The sequence below is a fragment of the Pongo abelii genome, chromosome X, assembly GCF_028885655.2.
Source record: "Pongo abelii isolate AG06213 chromosome X, NHGRI_mPonAbe1-v2.0_pri, whole genome shotgun sequence".
NCBI classification, from domain to species: Eukaryota; Metazoa; Chordata; class Mammalia; order Primates; family Hominidae; genus Pongo; species Pongo abelii.
In genome coordinates, this window is record NC_072008.2 from 114,563,498 (window position 1) to 114,586,886 (window position 23,389).

At 40.7% G+C, this 23,389-nt stretch overlaps 1 protein-coding gene and 1 long non-coding RNA gene across 4 annotated transcripts; one reads left to right on the forward strand and one right to left on the reverse strand.

The window, feature by feature from the left end:
- Positions 1 to 2,774: 2,774 nt before the first annotated feature.
- On the reverse strand, positions 2,775 to 18,269 carry IRS4 (insulin receptor substrate 4). Of its 2 annotated transcripts, XM_063721203.1 has the most exons (3): positions 13,966 to 18,269; positions 4,402 to 13,283; positions 2,775 to 3,921 (listed from the first exon to the last, which is right to left on the reverse strand). In XM_063721203.1, the coding sequence occupies exons 1-2, from the start codon at positions 17,744 to 17,746 to the stop codon at positions 13,279 to 13,281; spliced, it is 3,786 nt and encodes a 1,261-aa protein (XP_063577273.1). In that variant the 5' UTR covers positions 17,747 to 18,269; the 3' UTR covers positions 2,775 to 3,921; positions 4,402 to 13,278. The 2 variants fall into 2 exon arrangements, with proteins under 2 accessions (XP_063577273.1, XP_002832028.2); XM_002831982.4 differs by lacking the exon at positions 4,402 to 13,283 and having other exon boundaries at positions 13,966 to 18,267.
- On the forward strand, positions 17,276 to 21,286 carry LOC103889091 (uncharacterized). Of its 2 annotated transcripts, none has more exons than XR_008518137.1 (3): positions 17,276 to 17,993; positions 18,656 to 19,314; positions 19,884 to 21,286. It is a non-coding gene; the product is annotated as an uncharacterized LOC103889091 (long non-coding RNA). The 2 variants fall into 2 exon arrangements; XR_008518138.1 differs by having other exon boundaries at positions 17,276 to 17,768.
- The last annotated feature ends 2,103 nt before the right edge of the window (positions 21,287 to 23,389 follow it).

A 23,389-nucleotide genomic window follows, 5' to 3' on the forward strand; every position in this document is an offset into this window, starting at 1 on the left:
GTTTGGATGAATAAAGTATATTTGGACTATGACCTGGCAAATATAGATTGCCCCCTTGAAGTGAGGATTAAAGTTTATGTATATATACATATGTATATATAGGTATGTAAATATATACCGATCCTAAAATGGTCTCTGCTGTAGACAGTTTCTAACAGTTTCTAATATAAAGGCAGTCTAATTACACCTTCCTATTGTGATGTAGATATTGTTTTACAAAATCCCCCCTAGGTGCATCAAGTGAAGTGAAGCTGTACAATCAACTTAATTGTCAGTATATAGACAATCCATGTACCTTGTAGATTTTTGCACACCATTTGTGACTTGCTTTCCTATCCTGTGGCCCATGTGATCACACAGATGCCTTCTTTGGACAGGCACCGGTCTCTAAGTCTTACTCTTACTGCCCTTCTGCATGGCAAGGGTGATTTGGTAAAGAAAGAATCAGGAGTAGGGGCAAATTATTTTTCTAGAGTTCTTTTAAACTTTTGGTTTCCAATAAGGCAGGCATTATAATTTGCTAAGAAATTATTGATATGCAACCCATCTATCCTTCTATATTCCATCAGTGCAAGCATACTTTCTTGTCTGTGATGAGTATATTTTCCATGTACTCACCGTTGCCTTCCTAGTGGTTAAAAATAAGAAAATGAAAAGGGAGTCATTTAGGCCGGGCACGGTGGCTCATGCCTGTAATCCCAGCACTTTGGGAGGCTGAGGCGGGTGGATCGCCTGAGGTCAGGAGTTTGAGACCAGCCTGGCCAACATGGAGAAACCCCGTCTTTACTAAAAACACAAAATTAGCTGGACGTGGTAGCTCATGCCTGTAATCCCAGCTACTTGGGAGGCTGAGGCAGGAGAATCGCTTGAACCTGGGAGGCGGAGGTTGCGGTGAGCCGAGATCGCGCCATTGCACTCCAGCCTAGGCAACAAGAGTGAAACTCTGTCTCAAAAAAAAAAGAGTCATTTAAAGAGCAAGACTAAGTGTCAAGGGAAGGAGACAGAAAAAAAAAGTAAATGATCACCTCAATCTCCTTGAGTAGTTGCTTCAATATAGGAGTCACTCATTATCCAAGGTCTGCATGAAAATTTAGGTAAGTCATTTTATAAATTGTTCTACACTAGTATCACCTCCACATTTGAAAAATCAAGAGTTGACTTTATTGACTCTATTGAAAAGCCTCATGTTTCTAGGCAAAGTACCTTTAGCCCAAACCCTAAAATACCCCATTTGTTTCATTCTGAAAAATGCAGTCAATCCTACTACAAAGCAGGAAAATATATTTATAATAGAGACAACAGTATTAAAAAATGAATCTCCACAGGAATAATTTACATGAACACATTTATTGTGAGTAGCTCTATGGAAAGGCAAGTCAGATATATATAGATATACATATATATATAAACACTATACAGAGTTGCAAAGTCGTCTCCCAAAACTGCAAACGAGATGTTTACAAGGAAAAGAAAGTACAAGAGTATTTACAAAGGAAGACAAAGCCAAAGCAACTCAAAGCATATCTGTGAAGCAGAAATAGCAGATGTAATTAGCTGGTGGAACTGTAAAGTTTCAGTTTTTAACGACCAAGTGACTATGCCTGATACCAAATTAAATGTAGAGGTCACACACACACAAAAATTCCATCATTGTTTTTTCTTAACAGCAGCATGAACTGATAGCTGGAAGGTAAGAGATATGTTGGCAAACATATTCCATAAAGATTCTTCCAGCACAATACTGAATAAATTAATTGTCTGTAAACTAATAAATAATGAGAACAAGATTGCATTTGTTATGCAGTACCTGTGACTATGTGTACCTGTTACTATTTGTATAATACGTACTACTGTGTATGAGGTTTCTCATTCATTTATTCAGCAACTGTTACATCTGTGCTGTACCCTCTGTACCCTGTCTGCTGGCAGCTTCTGAACCTAATATGCAAATAAAGTGATATAGCATTTTCCCCCAAGTAATCTTTTTTCCCACACTTCTGAACAATTATTACTTAACTTACTTGAAAAAATAAAATGGTGACAGAAGGCTTGTAAAAAGGCTGCCTAAAGAGCACGTTGTTATAATGAACAAAAGCCACACTGCGTTATTTGATTAGGTTGGAAAAAGAGAAGAGTCTGAAGGAACTGATGAAGTTGATGCCCTAGCAGTGACCGGTAACTGGAACAATGACTGATCTCATAGCCACGTCCTCTCCTCAGCACAATTTACAAGGGGAAAAAAGAGCCCACCATCCCTTTGGTTGGTAGGCAAGGAAAAATAGAAGTCAACTCGGTTCTTTGGAAAAGTTAGTTTAGCAACATGTACTATAAGCTTGCTTGAAGATAGAAGTACACGTTCAAAGACATTAAAACCAAGTAGTGAAAACCTTTAGATAAATATCACACTACTTCAAAGTTGCACATTAAATGCGAAGCAAATTTCATTTTAACACAGTTTACACACAACAGGTACATCTACAATCACATGTACACAGGTACACAAAGGTGTGCATACACACGAATATGTACACACACACACTAGTGCTCACACACATACAGACACTCAAACACACCCAACTGTGATATGATGAGGTTTGCCAATGATGGTACAGCAAGCCAAGATTTGTGTGCCACCACGGAACAAAGCTCTAAGCAAGCTTCAAGACCTTTGTACCTATTCTCTGTGGTCACCACCTTGCTAGTGTCATGTTCTCAAAGGTCCAGGTTCCTAAAATCTTAATTCAGTTTACATCAGAGGCAAGCAAAAATAGAACGGGGGGGAGCTTGCTCTGATTTTTTTTTTTTTAATTTGGTACATCTTATATTGGCTCAATATCCAGAAGGAAACAAGGCCTTATAAGAGGTGGCTTTTGGCTTAAGTTTTTGTCAGAATATTGATTGATAAGTAAACACTAATTTCTTGAATATGGGAAATTGATCTGTTTATAGTAGCCATGGGCATAGGAGGGAGAGTGTGCATTGGGGAAAATGGAGAAAGAATAAGAAAAAGTAGAATAGAGGTTGAAAGTGGGGAGAGGCCCAGAGAAGCAGGGAGGGGCCTTGGGAAGAGACTTTTGAAGAGCCTTGCTTCTTTTAGGAGGTAAATGTAGGTTTCACAACAAATGAAAAATAATAGGTTTGGAAATAATCGATTTTCAGGCAGAACATCACAGTGTTGTATGTGAACAAATAGACAGCTGTTTCTCAGTTCTGCCTTTAAAATGTTGGAAATGCTCAATGAAGATATTAGTTTCATTGACATATAACATGAGCAGAATGTTGCAGTTTTGCTAATGAGCAAAACTTGAAATAATCTGCCCTTTAGTCCTGCCTTAAAAATACTGGTAATGCCCCATCAAGATATCAGTTCAGTTGACATTTAATTCATTGATCAAGAAATGTTTTGTGTGTGTAATACTCGGAAAAAAGATTCCAGATCATACCTACCTTCCCATTATGACAGCTGTTTTTTTCTTTATGTGTCCTGGTTTAAAGGTTTTTCAACTTCAAAATTGAATCTAAATATTTTACATTATTAAAATTGGCATTGACCAAATTTATACATATTCTAAGTCACTTTTTTTTAAAGAGGGAAAGAGTTATGAGATGCTCACTTGTATAGTATCTGTTTCCTTTCAAAGGGACAGACTGGGGAGGAAAACCAGAAAACAATAAACAAAGCACAGTGTAAATATTGTTAATTAGAAATCACTGGATCCATAAGCAGCAGTATGAATGATCTGCATGAATAGGATCATTCAATTGCCAGAGTCCACCTGTAGGCTTGTAGAAATTTGGGTTGCTTTCTACTCAGAAGCCTCTGAGTTTTCTTTCCTTTAGGCAGATCTGGAGTAGACGAAGATAAAGTTCCATAAGCATCACTTTTCTTCTAAAATGTGTTTTTGTGGCAATATAATCACTCTAGGAAAAAGATAATAAAACAAAAGTTACTTGCAGAATTAATGTGGAGAGCGGTCACCCCCACCCTGTTTTAAAACAAAACAACACAAAACAAAACAAAATCTAACTAGAAGTTTTTGAGAGATATATAGAGGAGACTGCCTGGGCATGGACATGGTTAATCAACTCTGCTGGCTGCCTGTGAGGAATATCAGCTGGGCAAAGACACAAGGGCAGTTATTCCTCTTGCCTCCAGGCTGTCACTCTGACATTTCTGGTGGACAGCATCTTTGCACGTGCGTGCACTGTTCTACTTTCTTCCAGTGGAGCCCACAAGTGAGCCAGGCATTGTGCAGAGAAACAGATTTTTTTCTTCTTCTTTTACATGTTTGACTATGCCTTCACCAGGTTATGTGGCACAAGTCATAGGATTTAAGTACAGCCTTGGTGATGGTCTCTAGACTCAATTATTGAATTTCTTCTAATAGAACAAAGTCATACCTGCAAAGGAGACTTGAAATTCTCATCTGTTTAATAAAAGAAAAAAGTTCCAGCATTATTCTCTTGGCTTTCTGCTTTTGAGTGGGTGCATAATGGGGAGTGTGGCAGGGGATGATCAGATACATAGAAGAAGGTGCTGGACCAGAGAAGGGATAGGAATAAATGATCAGCAAATTGATTATGGGATGCCAGTGTTACCTTAAGATCAGGTCACCACAAAGTACCAAGTATTCTATTTCATTTGAGACATCCTAAAAGAATCCATGGAAAACATCCCCCAGAGTGGGCTTCAAGTACAAGATTGTCTAATAAACTGGAAATATACATTTTAAGTATTCATTTTCTCATCAAAGGTTTTACAATTTTTTTTAAAGAGATGAGGTCTCACTATGCTGCCCAGGGTGAAGAGCAGTGGCATGATTATGGCTCACTGCAGCCCCGCCCAGACTCCTGGGCTCAAGGATTTTAAAAATGTAACAAATTTGCAGCTGGATGAAGCACTGAGTGGGAAGAGTACATTTCCCTCTTACTACTTGTGTCTCTTCATTAAGATTCAATGTATAGGTTTGTTCTTGTAGATTAGAAGGTTAAAAAAAATGCCAGCCATGGTGGCTATGCCTATAATCCCAGCACTTTGGGAGGCCAAGGCAGGTGGATCCCTTGAGGCCAGGATTTCAAGAACAGCCTGGGCAACATGGTGAAACCTTGTCGCGCCACTACACTCTAGCCTGGGTGACAGAGTGAATGAGACCCTGTCTCAAAAAAATGCCATAGATTAGTAAAGATATCAAGCTTTCCTGTCAGCAGTGGGTTTAGGAAATTTTACATTTTATGTATCTAGTTGTACACAGGAAGAAAGGAGTCTGTGATAACCACAGTTAACTGTGAGACTGCATATTAGTAACTGTTATTTGCTGCAAAATTAGGCTAGACCAGTACCAGTATTACAGTGTTATCAGATATCAGCTACATTTTAAAATAGATATTTAAGGTTAGGAAGGTATTTCACCTAGTTTAGTTTACTATTTTGTTTTAATACCAAAAATATCTTCATATGTCCATATATGGCACATTGCATGTGCTTTAAAAGGGACTTCTTGCTGTCTTATATGATACACTGGATTTCATATATATTTTCCCAGAAACCTGCAAATTAAGCTCCATATAACTACCCTATTGGCATTATACTAAGATTAGGAACATTTGCTTTTATTGGAGTTGTTTTTCTTTCTCTTTCCTTTTTTTAAACGACAGAGCCTCTACTAAAATTTGATTCATATTGCCATCGCTTTCCAATAACACCTACACCAGCATTAAGTGAATGCTTGGTAACTTAATAAAAAGTGACAAATAATTGTGTAATTTCATGTTTACTTCACAAAATACATTTGTCAATTCTTGATTAACTATGCTAGTAGAAAGGAATAATGCTATCCCAAACAGGATAATCCCAAAATAATTTAACTTGCTTTTGAAATGCATTATGGGAACTTGAGCCACAGATTTGCCTTTATAATCCTATTTTACTTAGGCCAATATTAAAATGAGTTTACATTCCCGGGGTACATTCCAAAGAACAGCGTAAGGAAGCAACTCAGAAGCTTGCTGGGTGGCAAAGGAAAGCAATTCGAGATTAAAACTTGGTTGTGAACAGTCTGCAAAATGAACATTAAAGGGCTAAAAGTCATACCTTAGATTTGTCTCCTGTTCATTTTTATGTGATTTCACCATCAGCAAGGTAAATGGTGATGCTTTTAATAATGTGGTCTGTTTTGGATGTATTATTCCCATTTGATACTGACAGGTTATAAATACTTACCTTATTGTATATTCTTATTTTCCCAATTAATCAAAGGTCTTTTAAACGACAAGTTAATTTCACCCCTTTTAATGGGTGGTATACTCTTCAGGTAATTTTTCTCTGTAAGATAGAAAACCTCAGTGGACTCTGATGAGTCAAAATATTTCCCTACTCCTCCTACCAAAATCTGGCAGGGAACTTTTTTTTCTCAAAAACAAATGAAGTAAACTTTTCTGTTTCGAGTTATATAATGATATAAACCTGAACATTAATCTTTAATACGCTAATAATGCACAGATGACTTCAATATCCCTGGAAATTTGTAGGGTGAGCCAAGAAGGCAGTTCCTCCAGGGTATTTCAGTCCTCTTTATACGAATCATAAATATGCCTCTATTACATTTTGAAGTCTGAAACAGCAGTATTTCCTCTGCTCAGAGAAAGGTGAACCTATAACAATATATTGTTATTCTCTCATTCTCTTTTCCCTTTCTGCAAACTTATTGTCTTAGTTATCTTTTCAGCTCCAATTTTCCTAGAGCTCAAAAATGTTTTTCAAGGGTTTTTGCAAATTCCTCACTCTGTTCATTTGACAACATGCTATCCCTGCACCCCTGCGATCAACTGGAGCTCACATAAGCAGGGGCAACCAAGTAAAGCACCAAAAAAAAAAAAAAAAAAAAAAAAAAGGAAGCAAAGAAAGATAAATTGAAGCATACATGCCAAAGATGAATGTATAATAATGCAATTATATTACTTAGCTTAGCATTGTCTCTGGAGTATATGTAGGGTTTTTTTTCTCAATAAGAATGGATCATCATACTTTTCTGTGCCCTGTGATTGTAGAGGAGGATGACTCTCTAGGACTTGATAAAATTAAGTGCTATTGCTCAAGGCTAAAAACTAGTAATAATCGCTGCTAGTCTTTACAACACCAATTATACCAGACTATTATCTCCTTCATAGATCAGATGATAAAATATCTTTGTTCCCACAATGGCAATAGTTTTGGGACAGAATGCTCAAAAGAATCTGTAAGGGAAATGTATGACACTTGTAAACCCCCATATCCTCAAAGGTCAGCTCAATCGTTTTACACTTGCCCTTTGTTAGCAGGCCCAGGGCCACTTATGCATGTGCATTCCAGTCTTGAATATCTGGATACAAACTCTACGGATATCAGCTACAGGATTTTCATGGTAGGTCAGCTTCTCCACTACCTCCCAACACACACATGGGCCACTTCACTCTGCTGCCTAGTTACTGCCAACTTAAAGAATGCAAGTTACTAGAATTCTAATATAGGTAGTTTCAAATTTACAAAACAGACATATTCCAAGGTCATTGTTTGGTTGAAACTCAGAATAAATTATCTTATAGAAACAATGTCATAAATTAATGGTGGATAGGTTCATAGCTTTGTCTACATATGCCTATATTTAACCTATGCAGCTCCTGAACTAACAGAGAACTATTTTGACTATACCCAGTCATCATTTCTGAGGAAAGATGTATGTGAAGTTTCCGTTTGAGACTCCAGGAATATATGTCTTCCAGCCATGGCAATAGGAATTGTGTCCCCCAAACTCAACCAGTTGGAATAGTCAGAGGCAGGGTGACAGCGGAAGGGAAACTATGGTAAAAGCTACAGCAACAATAAGGACTTCATCATGGAGGTGGGTGGGGGCACAGGACTCTGAGTGCGAGGACAAGGTTGGTAAGCTTTCAAGACTGGAGGCATAACACTTTAAAAAGCAAGAGTGAAAAATCACATTTGCTGGTCAGACTTTCAAGGGCCCCATGGATACACATGTGAGCAATTTTCAAGATTAATTGTGAGATGGAAACTTCACCGATATTCTTTCTAAGTTTCAAGTCTATAAGTAGGAAATTATTAATCATAGGAGAAATATAAATTGTCAAAACTAGCTAAAGTGACTACAATTTATAGGGAATTAGATATTCGGTAAATCCAGGTGTGACTAGCATCAAACATATTGTGATCAATCCAACCATGAAAATAGCTTTAAACACCGGCCCAGCTGCTTCTGTGCAAAGTGACAGTAGAGCAGGCAGCACAGCCTTGGATCTGTACAACAAGGATCCCTACAAGGAAGGTTGCCTCTGCAAGCTAAGTGCAAGAAGCCTGCGTACTGGGAGTGATCGACATCTGGTGAAGCCCTCTATGTGCCCTGCAGGACTCCCACAGTGGCCCTCACCTTTTCAGCCAGAGGGAGACCAGGAAAGGGCATGTTTGCCTGAATTCAAGGGCACAAGTTTGGCAAATGGTACATGAGGGTAAGACTCACAGAACACAACCAATGCAATCCTAACCAATAAGAAAGAGGTATCAGGAAGCTAAGAGAAAACAGCAGCAACTTTCTCATTTCACTTAATAAGTATTTCCATTCTAAAAGGAATTAATTATTCAGCCAGAAGTTGAAAGGTACCCTCTAAAAATGCAAATCTAAAATAGTATATAATTTACACTAGAAAAATCTTTAAACATTCCTATTTCTCAAGTGTTGAGTCTACTTTTCCAAAATAAGGTGGAAATGTGAGACCTGTAGCTATATTACCAATAATCAATGCAGAATTGCTGGAGAATATATTTCAAGTTCATATGGCAAGCACATTTTTCTTGGCAATTTTATCAATAGCTTTAAAAACAGCAATCCAATGATTGTGGCAAAAACTCAGTGCATTGTGATGTATTTATTTCATTATTATAAAAAGCAGTGTCTTAAATTTCTCATTTCTCATTCAAGACCAAGCAACGTTTTCTAGTAAATGATCCTCACTATCTAAGAGTCTGGCAGCACCTCTTACAGAAAATATACTGAAGGTTTTAATTAAGCATTTTACAAAAGCTATTTTCCAATACTGCCAATGAAACGTCTGGGCTATTTTTATATACTCTTAAAGCCTTAAAAAAGGTGCTAAATCAAAATGAACTTAATTTTAAACAGGGATTTCTATGTCCCAAGGAGAGAGTTTGATTTTCAAGGCTTCTAAAATCTACTTGCCTGACTGCCAAAAGCAAGTTTACTTTTTAAACAAATGAAGAACGTCTGTTGCTACACTGCTTATTCTTCCACCTGTCTTACTTTATCCTGTTTTGCCTACTGTGCTGGTTTAGATTAGAATACCAAATTTTATAATGAAGGAAGAAATTAAATGAAAAGACTTTTTGCTATAACTCCCAAATGTCAATGAATTATTAGGAAAATCAAAGAAATCTAACTTCAGTTAAAGAAATGACCATTAATGGAAATTTACTGAATGCACCCTCAATTCACTTTCTTTCCTTTCAATGTTTCTGTGGGATCTAAATAGATATATACACTATTTGTGTTTGGGCAGTGAAGACTAACCAACTCCTCCCTATATCAGATTTAAAACATTCAATTCCAGCACAAGTCAAATTCTTTTATTCTAAGAGCCAGGGCAAACAGTTCAATGTAATAAAATTACCCAGGTCCTGGAAGATAGTCCACAGTTATAATGCTCTGAATGAATTACTTACAACAAAATTTGCTACTATCAAGAGAAAGCAAACTTGTAATTTTTCCTAATCATTAACCATGTAATAATCTGTCACCAATGGGAAAATAACAGACTAAACACCTGATTAAAGGGAGGTGTCATGTGTTGGGTGGAGCGCTGGACTTGAAATCAGATGTATGAGTTAGAGTTTCAGCTCTGCCACTTACCTTTTTGATCTTGGGAAAATTCTCAACATGGGCTTCATTTCCAGTACTTACCGTCCATCAGTAAAATAATGAATGTGAATGTGCTTTGCAAACTATAAGGCAATCTGCAACTGGAAAGCATTTCCTCAATCAACAATTTGACAATTTAACAATAGACCCTTTTAAATCACATAAGCTATTCCTTAGTTCTCCCTACACTCGTCAGCCACATCTATTCCCACAGGAATTATTTTTTTGTCACTCTGAGAAGCCTAAGTTTGTTCCCAAAACAGGGGATTAGGGAGAGAAAAAGAAAGTAAGAGATCTCGTTTGAATTTTTATACATGTGTGACATTCTGGTGTGCTTAATTAAAGTTCTGGTCCTTGTTTAAAGTATTTTGCTAGCAGTTGAAATTTTTACCCTGAAAACATCACTCTTAAAATAGAATGAATGCAAATGAATAATGATTGTGAACAACTTTAGTTAACTTTAATTAAGTGAGGTCCTCTTTAATTGTTATAGGTCAAATACCTCATTAGTCCAAACACTGTCCAATTTTGAAGTGTTGAATATTACCTAAAATAAATGATCCGTCAATGGTAACTGGGAAATTTCTGCTATATGGAAACTTTATTCTAATAAATTATAATAATTAACTTAAATGGAACAAAAACAATGTGCTCTTAGTGCCTATAACTGATAGTAACAAGTTTGGCAGTAGTACACTCAAAAGAAGCATAAGATTCCTTCATGGCGATAACAGTGTCTAACACTCAAAAATTCATTACTAAAGTTTTTTTTTTTTTTTGCTTTTTAATACCAAGTGCCATCATAACATTACTAATTTGGCTGACCGATTCTCTCACCCCTCCTAGAGCTGCCCTTTTATATCCTCCCATCTCTTGAATTAAAAAACCAGGAAAATGTTCACCTCAAGTCATTTTGAACCATGAATTCTACATCAGGTAAGGTAGAAAAAGAAGCAAATAGTCATACATAGGTTAACAGTCAAACTGAACTACATAAGAAACAACATTCTTCTCCTAAATGCTAATGCCTATAACCTATGTGTTTAAAATGTGAAGACTTCATCTTTAATAAATGATTAAAAATTATTTCATTTATTAATACAGTCGTGTCTAAGGTTATACCTCTGGGTGTTTCTTTCTAATCGACTTGAGTAAATTCTTTTACGGTACTTACTTATACGCAATGTGACTGTAGGTAAATGGAATTACATATTAATTTTGTGTTACATGAGAACAGCTGTCTCACAGATTTATAATCTCACTTCACTTAAATGGTAATCTATAAAGATCCCAACTCTGAACAATAATGTAAAGTATTTTAAATGCAAGTAAAGACTAACTGAAAAGTGAGATTTTCAGATGGAGAATCTTAATTTAGGTTTGTTTTTCTAAATGTAATAATAACAGTAGCAACAATAACAATGGCAACAGATGTAAAATAATTCATGTATAGTACTTACTATATGCCAGGCACTGTTCTAAGCACCTGTCATCAATTAAAATGACTTTTTGAAATACATAACTTCTAATAAAGATGGTAATTGTTCCTCTGTCAAAGCATTATGTTTTTGTTTCCTAACGTGATTGTTTTTGTTTTAATGTTAGATAGGAAAATAGAGATCAGAAATGAGTGAAAATTATTCTACAGCTTTATAATAAAAAAAGGATCAGAATCATTCAGCTTGTTCTTAACACTTCACAGACAACATTCTACCATACAATTTACATTAAAATGCTAACCAAAGTCATTTCCTACAATGGGTTGTTTCACCACCATCAACACCACCACCCCCCCCTCCCCCCGCCGGCAATCCCCACCATTCCTTTCATATATTTCAGCAAATTATGTGCAGGAATCACCCTCAAGACCAATTATTTTGCAAGAAACTAAATCAGTTTAAACTGCTGAAATTTCACTTCAGTATTAATCCAATGACACTAAAAATATCTTACATTTGTAAAGTGCTTTAACATTCCAAAGTGCTTCCACGTTGATTCTCTTATTTCAACTTAAGCGCCTGCCTCCCTGTGAGATAGAGCTTCCTTGCTAAAGTCACTCAATAAAGCTAGGAATTTCCTCAATAAACAATGCATTTACAGAATGTTAAATCTCCAAAATAGCTACAAAGTCATAAATCAGGAATTTATGCTAAAATAATGATCATTGTGTCTAGGTATTCCTTGGGAAGTCAGAATTTATTCAAGGAACAATAAGATTTCACTATTTAAATCTTAAACTTCTTAAAATAAAACTCTATGAAAACTGGTCCTTTTGAAAGTACTACAGGGACACAGGCAACTATGTATCATCTACACCAAAATCATAAATGGTATCTTCAATAGTTAGACTCAAACAATAGCTTGAGATCAATTTTCAGGTATATTCTACAGAATAAAGTAGATCTACTCTTGAAAATCTTATTATGGATTAAAGACTTGGAAATGAAATTATATATTTTAAATGTATGATTATGGTAGCAGTGGTGATCATGTGTGTTTGTGTGTGTGAGTGTATGTGTGTGTGTTGGGGAGGGAACTCACAGTTTAAAAGAGGTCTGAATTGAATCCTTTGGCAAGCCAAAGCATCCTTTTGTTGTTTTAATGATCACTCTTTAATGTGTCCATGCTGCAAATGTGAGTTTGTGTATGGCAAGTTTTCTATAGCAGGGAGAAAAAGGGGATGTGGGGGGGCTACACCTGCATTAAATAGGGAGCTTGTTAGGTGACTGTTGTGATCAGTCCCCGACTTGTTCTGCCTGATCAAGCACAGTGGGCAGAGATCCAATCACAAAAGCATTCCACAAAGCAAGCAAAGCAAAAATCTTCACTAAACTGACTACTGGAATGAAAACTGCTGGGGTCCATCCCTTCCCTTCACTGGGAAAGAAGCATATTCTACTTAAGAGGCAAGGTAGTTGAGACTATGGAGACATCATCTTCTGCAATCATCTCTTGAAAATGTTTCAAGACACACTGATGACAACATTCCACAATGTTGTACACAGTAGAATTACTCTAAGTCTTGTTTCCAAGTCTGACAGCTCCTACTCTTCCTTACTTCCTCCTTTGGAAAAGTAGCCCTTTAAAAACTTCCACCATTCCAGGGTAAGTTGCCCCTGGAGTCAGGTCTTCCTCCAGACTTATCTTGCTTTCCTTGATTTCCCATAAGATATACGAATTAAATGTTTTAACTGCTTTTTAAACCTTTGAAATAATATTCATATCCATTATCAAGTTGTCACCACACCCTCTTTTAGAAGGGTGGGGGGTTAAAAGAAGAAAATGAGGCACAGCAAATGTGACTTGCCTGTCATTACTAGTGACAGAGAAAAGGAACACTCAAGGTTTCTGGAATTTATCCTGTGTAAAAACAAAAAGAAAATCAACACACAAACACATTCCAGAGCCAAATACTGTCTTCTTTTAATCACCTCCTGTTTTGGATTATTTATGTTTTGTTCCCCCCAGACATTCACGTTAACAATTGAGATTTAACTTTCTTGGTAAATCACAGCAAACTAGCATAACAATGACTGCTCTTTAAAAAGTAACTTTCAGAGGAGAAAATTATCCTCCCCAAACATAAATAGTTGATTATTACTGCTTAATAGTCTGTGCTCTTATTAAATTCCTACACTTAAATATGGGCATTTGCAGAAAAGCAGCTTTTAATTGTTGATTTGAAAATTAGTTGGTGGAACCCAATTTACGATATCTTGCTTTACATTATCATTAAATGATGGGGAAGGATGTTTAAAAGTATCCTTATTTTTTTTATGTCTGCGTTTTAACTACTCCTAAAAAAGTAGAACCAGTGTTTAAATGATAATCAGTTCTGTCCAGATAAAGAAATTGATTAGATAAAAACAAATTTTTGCAAAGATCAAAAAGGCATTGTGTGAATAATTAAAACTGAATTCTATCCTCCATGTCGAATAGCACCAGTTAATGAAATATTATCCCTAACACTGTAGACTGTAGCGCATCGAATCATTAGACAATGACCATTCACTTTAGGGAAATTAATTCTAAAATTACCGACCTCTTTTGGGAGAGTCGAACTGGTTATCACGTCTGGCAAAATCCATTCTCACGTAAGTGTCGTCGTCGTTGTCAGAATCTTCTCTCTCCGGGGGTCTTGGCACCCGGCGACTGCGAGGTGGTGGTTCCGGAGCGGCAGCTGCAGCGGCAGCCCCGCCAGCCTGGTTCTCACCTCCGGCAAGGTTTGCAGATGGGCTGTGGGCTCCAGGGTTCGAGCCACCGGCAACGTCTTGGGCTCCCCTTACTGCTTCGGCATCAGCAGCATTAGCAACAGGTTGAAACCAGCGGGCAGAGGCGGAGTCAAATCCAGCAGCTGCGGCTGCTGCGCCGATGCCCGGGGCTGCGGCGAGCGCGGAGGCCGCAGCTACAACTTGGCTGAGGGCTAAAGTCGGCTCTGCAGCCGAAGCGACAGCGGGGGCTGAGGATGGGGAAAGGTCTCTCTCGAGGCTGTCTGTTGGAAAAGCAGAGACAGCGGCTCTGGCTGCTGCAAAGAAACTTTGAGAACGGCTTTGTGGGCGTCTTCTCTCCTGTTCCTGCTGCAGCAGCCTAGCTACAGGTGGTGGTTCAGAACATCGGCTGGGGGAGAGAGAAATATCCATACAGCACTCGGAAAATGGGTCGACCACATAGATTCGACCTGTTTCAGCATCATAGCGAATGGCACTGTCAGCAAGAGCCATGGCTGGTGTCATTGCTGAGTTGAAAATTACTTCAATGTAGTCACCCTCTTCCTCATTAGCATTGCTACCTGTAGCACTGAGGGGAAGGGGAGGAAGTGGCCACCTAGCACTGTCCAGAGATAAGGGGTTGGCACGTGGTATAGCTCTTAAAAGATCTGAGAGGTCGTTTGCTGGATTTGGAAATGGCACTCCAAACTCAACATTCACATAATTAGAAAAGGCTGACTGTCTGGGTTCAGCAATTATGCCCCACGAATCTGGTAGTCCTTGAGTAGAGGGAGCTGGTGTATTGCTCTCTCTTTTAGTGAAGTCCATGTTGACGTAGTCACTAGAGCTGTCAGCTTCTCTCTGCTCATGTGTGGGCTTTTGTGGTTTTGGCTTGATTTTATATCCTTTTGTAATAAAAGAAAGTCGGTTAGGTCTCTTAGCTTTATTCTTTGGGGGCTCATCATCCGAAGGCCTTGAAGGTGATCCCCCATCTCCAGGCTTTGAGAATGATCCCTCACCTGAAGGCTTTGAAGCTGCATCTTTGGGGCCCCAGTTATAGGAGACTTCTTTGTCTAGGCCCCTCCCCAGGAACTTTCCAGGTAACATTGGCACATACTCACTGTTGTCACTCTGTCCCAAAGGTGAGCTCCGAAAAGGGTTTGGTAGAGAGAAGTAGGAGCTCCAACTTTTGGAGGAAGAGCCACCCTGAGGATTTCTGGGGTTTTTTGGAATTGCACCGGCTCCAGGAGCCATAAACATGTAGTCACTCTCACTGTCATTGTCCTTTGAGTCATCCTCTTTATTAGTATCAGGTGCTTTTGGAGGACTCGGAGCAGGTGGTGGGCTCACTCTGGGAAACATCATCATGTACCCTCTTGAGTCTTCAAAAGGGGATCGAGAGTGGCGCTTTTTTGAAGCAGAGACATTTTGAGGAGCCATTGGCATATAATCACTGGAGCTTACAAGAGGGGCAGCCACCCCTGGCCTCATTGGCACGTATGGGTCATCCTCATCTTCATCAAAAGCTCTGGCTCTGTGGGGACCTCGAGCTGCACCTTCTGGGATCTCTGCATCTTTCACTTCTTTGGCTTCTTTGCGTTCTTTTGTGGCTCCTCTGTCAGCACAAAAATAAAGCCGGAATCTTCCCCCAGACTTCCCTTTTCCACCAGTTGCTCCAGCTGGTGGGGGTGGAGGAGGAGGTGGTGGAGGTGGTGGCATTTGCTGTTGCTTGCTTTGAGTTAATTTGCCAAAATAGGATCTTTTCTTCAGAGATTTTCCACGTTCACCATCACCATCCGATCCTTTCCCACTTCCTGAGCCTTTGCCCCCTCCAGAGTTCTTGCCACCACCTGAGCCATGGCCATCTCCAGGTCCCTGGCCACCACCTGAGCCATGCCCACCTCCAGGTCTCTGGCCACCACCTGAACCGTGCCCACCTGCGGTGCCCTGGCCATCTCCAGAACACTGGTTTCCTCCTGAGCCCTGGCCATTTGAGCCCTGGCCACCACTTGAGCCCTGACCACCTCGGGATCCCTGTCCCTCGCCTGCACACTGGTTTCCTCCCGAGCTATGGCTACTGGAGCCTTGGCCACTTGAGCCCTGGCCACCTCCTGAGCCCCGGCCATTTCCTGAGCCCCAATTGTTCATGGGCATGTAGTCACCTCCGCTTCCTTCCTGATCTTCTTTGCCCTGGGGATTGCCTTCCTCCCCAGAGTTGCCAGAGCCAGAGCCAGACACTTCAGAAGACAGGCGAGCTCCATTGTTCGGGGCTTCTGCAGGGTGCCGCGGACGTGCTGGGCTGGGTGCTAAGCGGCGAAAAAAGCTGGCCGGCACTGAAACCGCTCTCCTTGACCTGCGCCCTCTGGGCAGGTGCAGTCTTCCTCGCCTGGAGTGGGCCACAGGCTCGCTGGGTGTTATGAAGCGCCTGGTGAAAAGCACCTCGTCTTCCCCGTCGCCGATGGCCCTGAGGTGGCAAAACTGCTCAAAGCGGGACCTTCTGAGCCAGCCTCCCGGCTCGAGCGGCACCAAGCCCAGGTGCCTCCTAGCGGACAGCAGGGTTAACAGGTGGGCGCCGATGCTGATGCTGTAGCTGCGGCAGCGGGCTCTGTATTCGTCTGCACACAAGGCTCTCATCTTCTCCAAAAACAGCTCATGCATGTTTTGGGCAACCACACAGTCATCGACCTGCATCCAGAGCTCTCCCGGACCGATGACAGTGGACCTGCCTACTTCCAAGAAGAAATACTGCTCCGAGTGTCCACAGCGACGGATGCTCAGGAGCTGGACGACCACGCTGGCCACTTCGGTGTTCAGCCTCACAAACACGACCTCCTCGTCGGTTAGACACAGCCGGAACACGCCGCTCAGCTCTTTTCTGTGCCCCAGCCCCCTGGGTTTGACTATTACCTGCCACACATCTTTATAGAAGGGTGGCTCCGCCGCCGCTGCCGCCGCCAGCGCGGCCGGCTCTCCGTCCGGCTGCGCGCCGAGCGTGCCGCAGCGGCGGCGCTTGCTCTCGAGGATGAGGCGGCTGAGCAGCAAGTACCAGCTTTCCTGCTCCGACTCGTTCTCGGCCACCATCGCGAAGTATTCGTCTTGGGTGAAAAGAGCAATGAGGTGTCGGTACCTTGCATCTGCTCGCTGGCTCACGGAAAAGCACTGGTATAGGGTGATCACGCGCCGCGGTGGAATGAGCGGGGGGATCGCCGAGCCAGAGGCGGCCGCCGCTGCTGCAGCCGCCGCGGCGCGGACACTGTGCCGGAACTTCCTGGCATTTTCGTAGTATTCCAGCCGAGCTGGGGCGTCAGCAGTCTCGAGTTTGAGCACGAAGTAGCGCCTGTGCCCATGCTTCTGTTTCCGCAGGTAGCCGCGTTTGCAGACTTCCTCCCCGACGGGCAGGTCCTCCTCTTCGGACTCGGAGTCTGACCGGGAGCCAGTGGCCGTGGAGAGCCACATGGCTCCCGGACAAGACGACCCGGTCCCAATGAGTGCGGTCGGGGTTCCCGAGGAAAGAAGCGGGGTGGTCACCACTGCTGCTAGAGCTGCCGCTGCTGCCGCTGCTGCACCTCTTAGTCTTCTTGTCGCTTGGTCGCGAGTGAAGGAGCAACTCGCCATGGTGATGCACGATGGTTTTAAGGTGAGCGAGGAGGAGGGGGAATTCAGGAAAGGGAGGGTTGGGGGAAGAGGCTGTCTACCCTCGTCTGCCCGCCCCAGCCCCCTCCTGCCTTGGCCCGCGCCCCCGCCCACTCCACTCTGAGCGCACGACAGCGGGCAAAACAACACGTGACCGCAGCCTCACGCGGCGGCCGCTGCGGATCCTGCTACCGGCGCAATGGAGGGGCGCAAGCGGCCACCAGTAGAGGTGAGCAAGGGAGGAGGCGGCGGGCTCGGGAGGCGGAGCCACCTCCAGCTGTGCCAAACCCTCCCGGTGAATCTCCAGGCCTGTGGGCCAAGGGAGGACCGAGAGGAGGAGGCGGGGCTCTCTGGCCAAGCTGATTCTAACAGGGAGTCCAGAAGGCATGAGGGGGCGGGAGAAGGCCTGGAGGGGCGGAGGAGAAAGCGGCCGGCTATCAGGGTCGGGAGAGGGCGCCACAGTCGGGGCCCCATTGGTGGGAGGTGGTGGGAGGGGGCGTAGCGCAAGCAGTGCCTGTGGCGCCAGGGTGCAGAGCGGGCACAGTCGCGGGACGGTTTGTTTGTTTATTTGGGAAGCCGGAGCCAGGTGAAACTGTTGCAAGGCTCTGATTGGTTGGGATAGGAGCCAATGGGAGGGTCCGGCAAGAAGGCAGCCCCGAAATCATTAGTTTGGCGGGAGGGAGGGGTGAGAGGGAAGAGGGGGCGTGGCTGGGGTCCCAAAGTGGCTTCGCTGTCGGCTTGTGGCGCTCTCAGGCGGTAAACAACCTTACGCAAATAGCTGTTAATGGTGGTGGTAAACTCGTGCAAATCCCAGAGCCATGGTGACCCGGGATGGAGTCGGGTGCCCTGGTACTCCCTGTCAATCACATAAATTATCTGTTCCTGTCACAGTCTGGTTCATTCTTTCCAGCCGCACACGGCGGCGGATCGAGCTTCTTGGGAGAAAGTGTCGGCACCCCCTGAAAACGGGTTGACGACCAGGGCGCTCAGAACTGCTTCCCACCGCGCTGCAGGCACTCCCGAGCTCGCTGCACCCCTGACAGAAGCCCGCGACTCTAAGGCACACGAATAACAGCGATGAATTCAAAATGAACATGATCTTTATTAATCAGAATGCACTTCTAGCCCACGAAACACAGGTTCCCTAAATACAGTGTTTCTGCCTATTTGATTAACGATGACTATGAAAGCACAAATTTGGGGGCCTGCAATGTATACAGCCATATTGGAAAAAATTGGACTCGATTCTTACTGAAATAACCAGTGTTGGGCTGTGAAGGTATTTTTCTGTGGGAAATGCTTTGGAAGGTGCCTTTAAAAGAATCTCAAAATATTGCTTTCCTTTCCTTGAGCGAGACCGAAAAACTTTAGAAAAAGAAAAGCTCATACCTAGAACAAAGGACCACGCTGAATGCATATTCTAGAGCACATTTCACATCCCTCGCGTCAACAAGAAGAAGAAGACGAGCTTTGATGCATTTCAGTCTACAAGTTGACATCACAAAAGTAGGAACTACTGCCTCCCTCATTTCTGGAAAAATTGCCGAAGTGTAAGTGCAACCTCCTCAAGTCTCTCTCTCTCTCTCTGTCCCTCCCTCCCCTTCTCCTTTTCCCTCTCCCTCTCTCCCCCACCACCCCAGTTATTCCTTGACTAGGATTTTAGACTCCTCTCCCCCTCCCTGTCTCCCCCACCACCCCAGTTATTCCTTGACTAGGATTTTAGACTCTTAATGGTGGAGATGGGTCGTGAATTATCAAATGAGTGACCAGGTTTGCAAAGAGGAATGGAAGGAGAGGAGGAGAGAAATACAGCATTTCTTTCTGAAAGAATGGAATGTCAGTTCACCCTTGCTCTAGGGTTGATATGGCAAAGGGTACTATTTATAAAATCCAACAGTAAACTAGGCAATGTGTATATCATAAAAATAAACCATATCTCTGCCCTCTTAAGAATTTGCTCTCTGTTAGAAACAGAACACACGTCTTTGAATAAATGGCTCCTTTTTGATGCTATAATTTAAGAGAAAAAGAAATTGGTTTGGGTTGTCCCCCAGATATTACAAATATTCAATAACATTCCCTCTGCTGCCAATGGTTTATAAGTGCAATATATTCACAGGTGCTGGAAGCAGCCGTGGTTTCGGAAGGGAGCTAGAGGCAGAACGAGTGTGGATGCTGAGAGAGCCCTGACTGTGACTGCTACATATTTCAGCTGCGTAGTCACATATATACAAGATTCCCTGCACTTACCACCAAAATGATAACAAATGCTCTAATTTGGGATTTTGTTTGATAGTCATTAGGATATTTTATAAGTCTTTCCAAGCACAAGATTTTTTTTTTTTTTAAAGAGAAATGTGACAAATAAGGCAACATATTTGAAAGTGCTTTGAGTAATAACATGACATTAAAAATATCAAAATGAATATTAAATGAAATGGGAAAATACTGGAGATTTTTAAATCTTCATGTCCTTTTTCCTGTATATATAGAGTTTTTACATAGAGCAGTAGGCTTACAATTTATATAATTTTGCATTGTGTTCTTTTCTCTTAACATTATACAATATTTCCCCATATTATTATGCATCAGCCTAAATATCATTTAAAATGCAACATATTATCCAACACAATTAATGTATATTAATGTAATTAATCATCTGCTTTGGGGCATTTAGGTTGTTTTCATTTTTTTCAGTATTATAAATAACATGTCAATGAATATCTTCTACCTACAGCCTTTTAAAATTCCCATTGGGTAAAAACTGAGCACTGGAATTAGTAGGCTAAAAGATATGAATATTTAATACATTATTTTTCAAAAATATTATATTAGTTTACCCTGTCACCAGACTGATTGTCAGCATTGGACATTCTTATTTTTAAAAAATTGAGGTAAGATGGGTGAAATGGTATTCCACTATTCTTTTTTTTTTTTTTTTTTTGAGATGGAGTCTCATCCTGTCACCGAGGCTGGAGTGCAATGACGTGATCTCAGCTCACTGCAACCTCGGCCTCCCGGGTTCAAGCGATTCTCCTGCCTCAGCCTCCCGAGTAGCTGGGATTACAAGTGCCCACCACCATGCCCAGCTATTTTTTGTATTTTTAGTAGAGAAGGGTTTTCACCATGTTGGCCAGGCTAGTCTCGAACTCCTGACCTTGTGATCCACCTGCCTCAGCCTCCCAAAGTGCTGGGATTACAGGCCTGAGCTACTGCGCCTGGCCTCCACTATTCTTTCAATGTACTTTTTTTTTTTTTTAACTAGTGAGATGAAACATTTATATATATGCACTGACATTATATTATTTCCTATAGTATGTCCTTTGTGTTGTCTATTGTATTCTTAGTATTTTCTTCTTATGTGTAACTTGTTTATGTAATAAATACATTGAAACTTTGTGGTATTTGTTGCAAGTTTTTTTTTCCCCAGTCTGTTGACTTTAAAAATCACATTTAACTTGATTCTCTTCTATTTTGAAAGATATGTAAATTGGGCACGATGTGATTTGTAGCACAGTTTGAAAGGGAGCTGTTGATACAAATGTCACCATGGTCACTTTTAAATTTCTTTTAAAAGATCTCATGTATTTCAGCTTATATGCTCTTTTAAAAGGAGAAATAAGTTTCTTCTCTTGTCAACAAATTATGAGAGCATCTAAACTAGTGAAATTTTATTTATCACTCTGAAATAATACTTTATGAGACATTTTCTATTTTAAGGGGAAATATCTAGCATTAATCAATGTGTTAAAAAAAGAAGTGTGAAAATAATTTCTAAACTATTACAGTGAAAGATGAACAGTGCTGATCACTTTGTACCCGGGGTATATTATTTGGCTGCAGCAAAGTGGAATTAGAGCTATAGTGAGATGCTTCACAGAGGAATTTTACTTCGTATCTTTCCTGATCTGGCAAGCATGAGTACTTGTGAACAGGGAGAATGTCTGACTAGAACATTGTTTTCTTCCTATAGGTCAACCAAACCTTCTCAGTCCTAAAGTTGTCTCAACACTGAAGCTCTGTAGAGCAGACCATCATTACTGAATTGTACCAGATGCTAGAGCTTGTCTGACATACATTTAAATTTTCATTTTCCTGGACAACTTAATGATACAGAATAGTCATTTAGTTTAGGTCAGATTCTCATAGGCAAAGTAAAACAGATGTCTAGATGGTTTAGGCAAAATGTAGAGAATTTGTATTTGGCTTGAACTCACTCAATGGTGGCTTTAATGCTCTACCCTCTTTTGGTTATAGATTCCTGTCTCTTATTTTTTTTTTTTGTTTTGTTTTTATTTTAGGACAGTTTATCCCAGAAGGCTAAAGTTGCCTTGCATAGTCAGTTATTACAACTGTAAAGTTTGGAATCTGCACAAAGCGTCTGAAATACAGATTTTTAAAACAACAGATAATAAGACTTAAAAAATAGTTCTTGTTTTAGTTTGCCAATTCAACTCAAGGGATAAAAAACACAAGCATTGTAACTGGCATTTTATGGCTATAAACTAATGTAAATGGATAAATAGCCACAATACCTTTAAAACCGATTCCAACTAATGAAGAAATATGCCTTTAATGATGTGTGCTTTAAAAGGAATTTCCTGTGAATCCTGTTTTAAGAAAGCAGTTGTTTGAATTGACTTGTCAGTGATAACAAAAATTCATCTGCTTCTTTTCTTACATACATGATCATGAATATTCTAAACTCAACTTGTACTAAAATCAAAATGGGTAATTCAAGTGTGGATTTATTTAGTTTAAAAATTAAACTGTTGTATTAAATATGGACTACATTATGCAAGAGAATAAAACCTAAGAGGAAAAGTAACCAGTATAAAAAAACTATTATTCTTGTCCCATGTATAAATTATCTTCTAAGTATTAATTCTAAAAGCTTCATGAGCTGACGTCCAATTATGTTGATAAAAATGCGATGCTACCCTTGATATTAAAAAATGATGTTAGTGATGACGATTGCTTCTCTGTGATGGGACATAAATCATGTACAATGAAAGATGCTTTCTACACTATGCAGGAATAAGGGCTGCCCTGTGATTTGTGGCTGCAGCCACTGTTGGCAGATGATGGCTTTGCTTCTCAGCTTCTTTACTTCTGTGCTACTCAAAACCTCTGCTAGAGAAAACAACCATCAAATGCCTGACTGCTGCACACAGAACAGGTCTGTTTGCTGCTTTTGTTTCCTAGGAGTCTCCAGCGAAAGTAATTAGAGCAAATACGTGGTTTAATTAGGCTCCTAAAGCTTTCCTGTTATCTTAAGAGTCAACTTAAAATTAACTTAGTTAAAAATCAAGCATTTCTTCCCACCTTCAAAAGATAAAAGTTTCATTTGGAAATAACTTTTACTAAGTAAGATAAACATCAGAACAATGAAGTCTGCTAGGTTTCACATAAATTTTAATGATTTAACATCATACATGTTCTCCATGCTAATATAAATCAATAATAGAAAATTTAGCTTAATGCTATGCTCTTCCATATTAATATCATATAGCAGTATTTTTCTTAGTGTCAAAAGGCTATCAATTCATACTGCCTTGTCTTCAAAAGTTAGAATCTTTATTTTTTTAAATTAAGTAGGATAATTACATAGTTAAATATATTATT

What these genes read in the sequence shown, in the direction of transcription:
- IRS4 (XM_063721203.1), bottom strand. Translation starts at nt 17,746, where the DNA reads ATGGCGAGTTGCTCCTTCACTCGCGACCAAGCGACAAGAAGACTAAGA.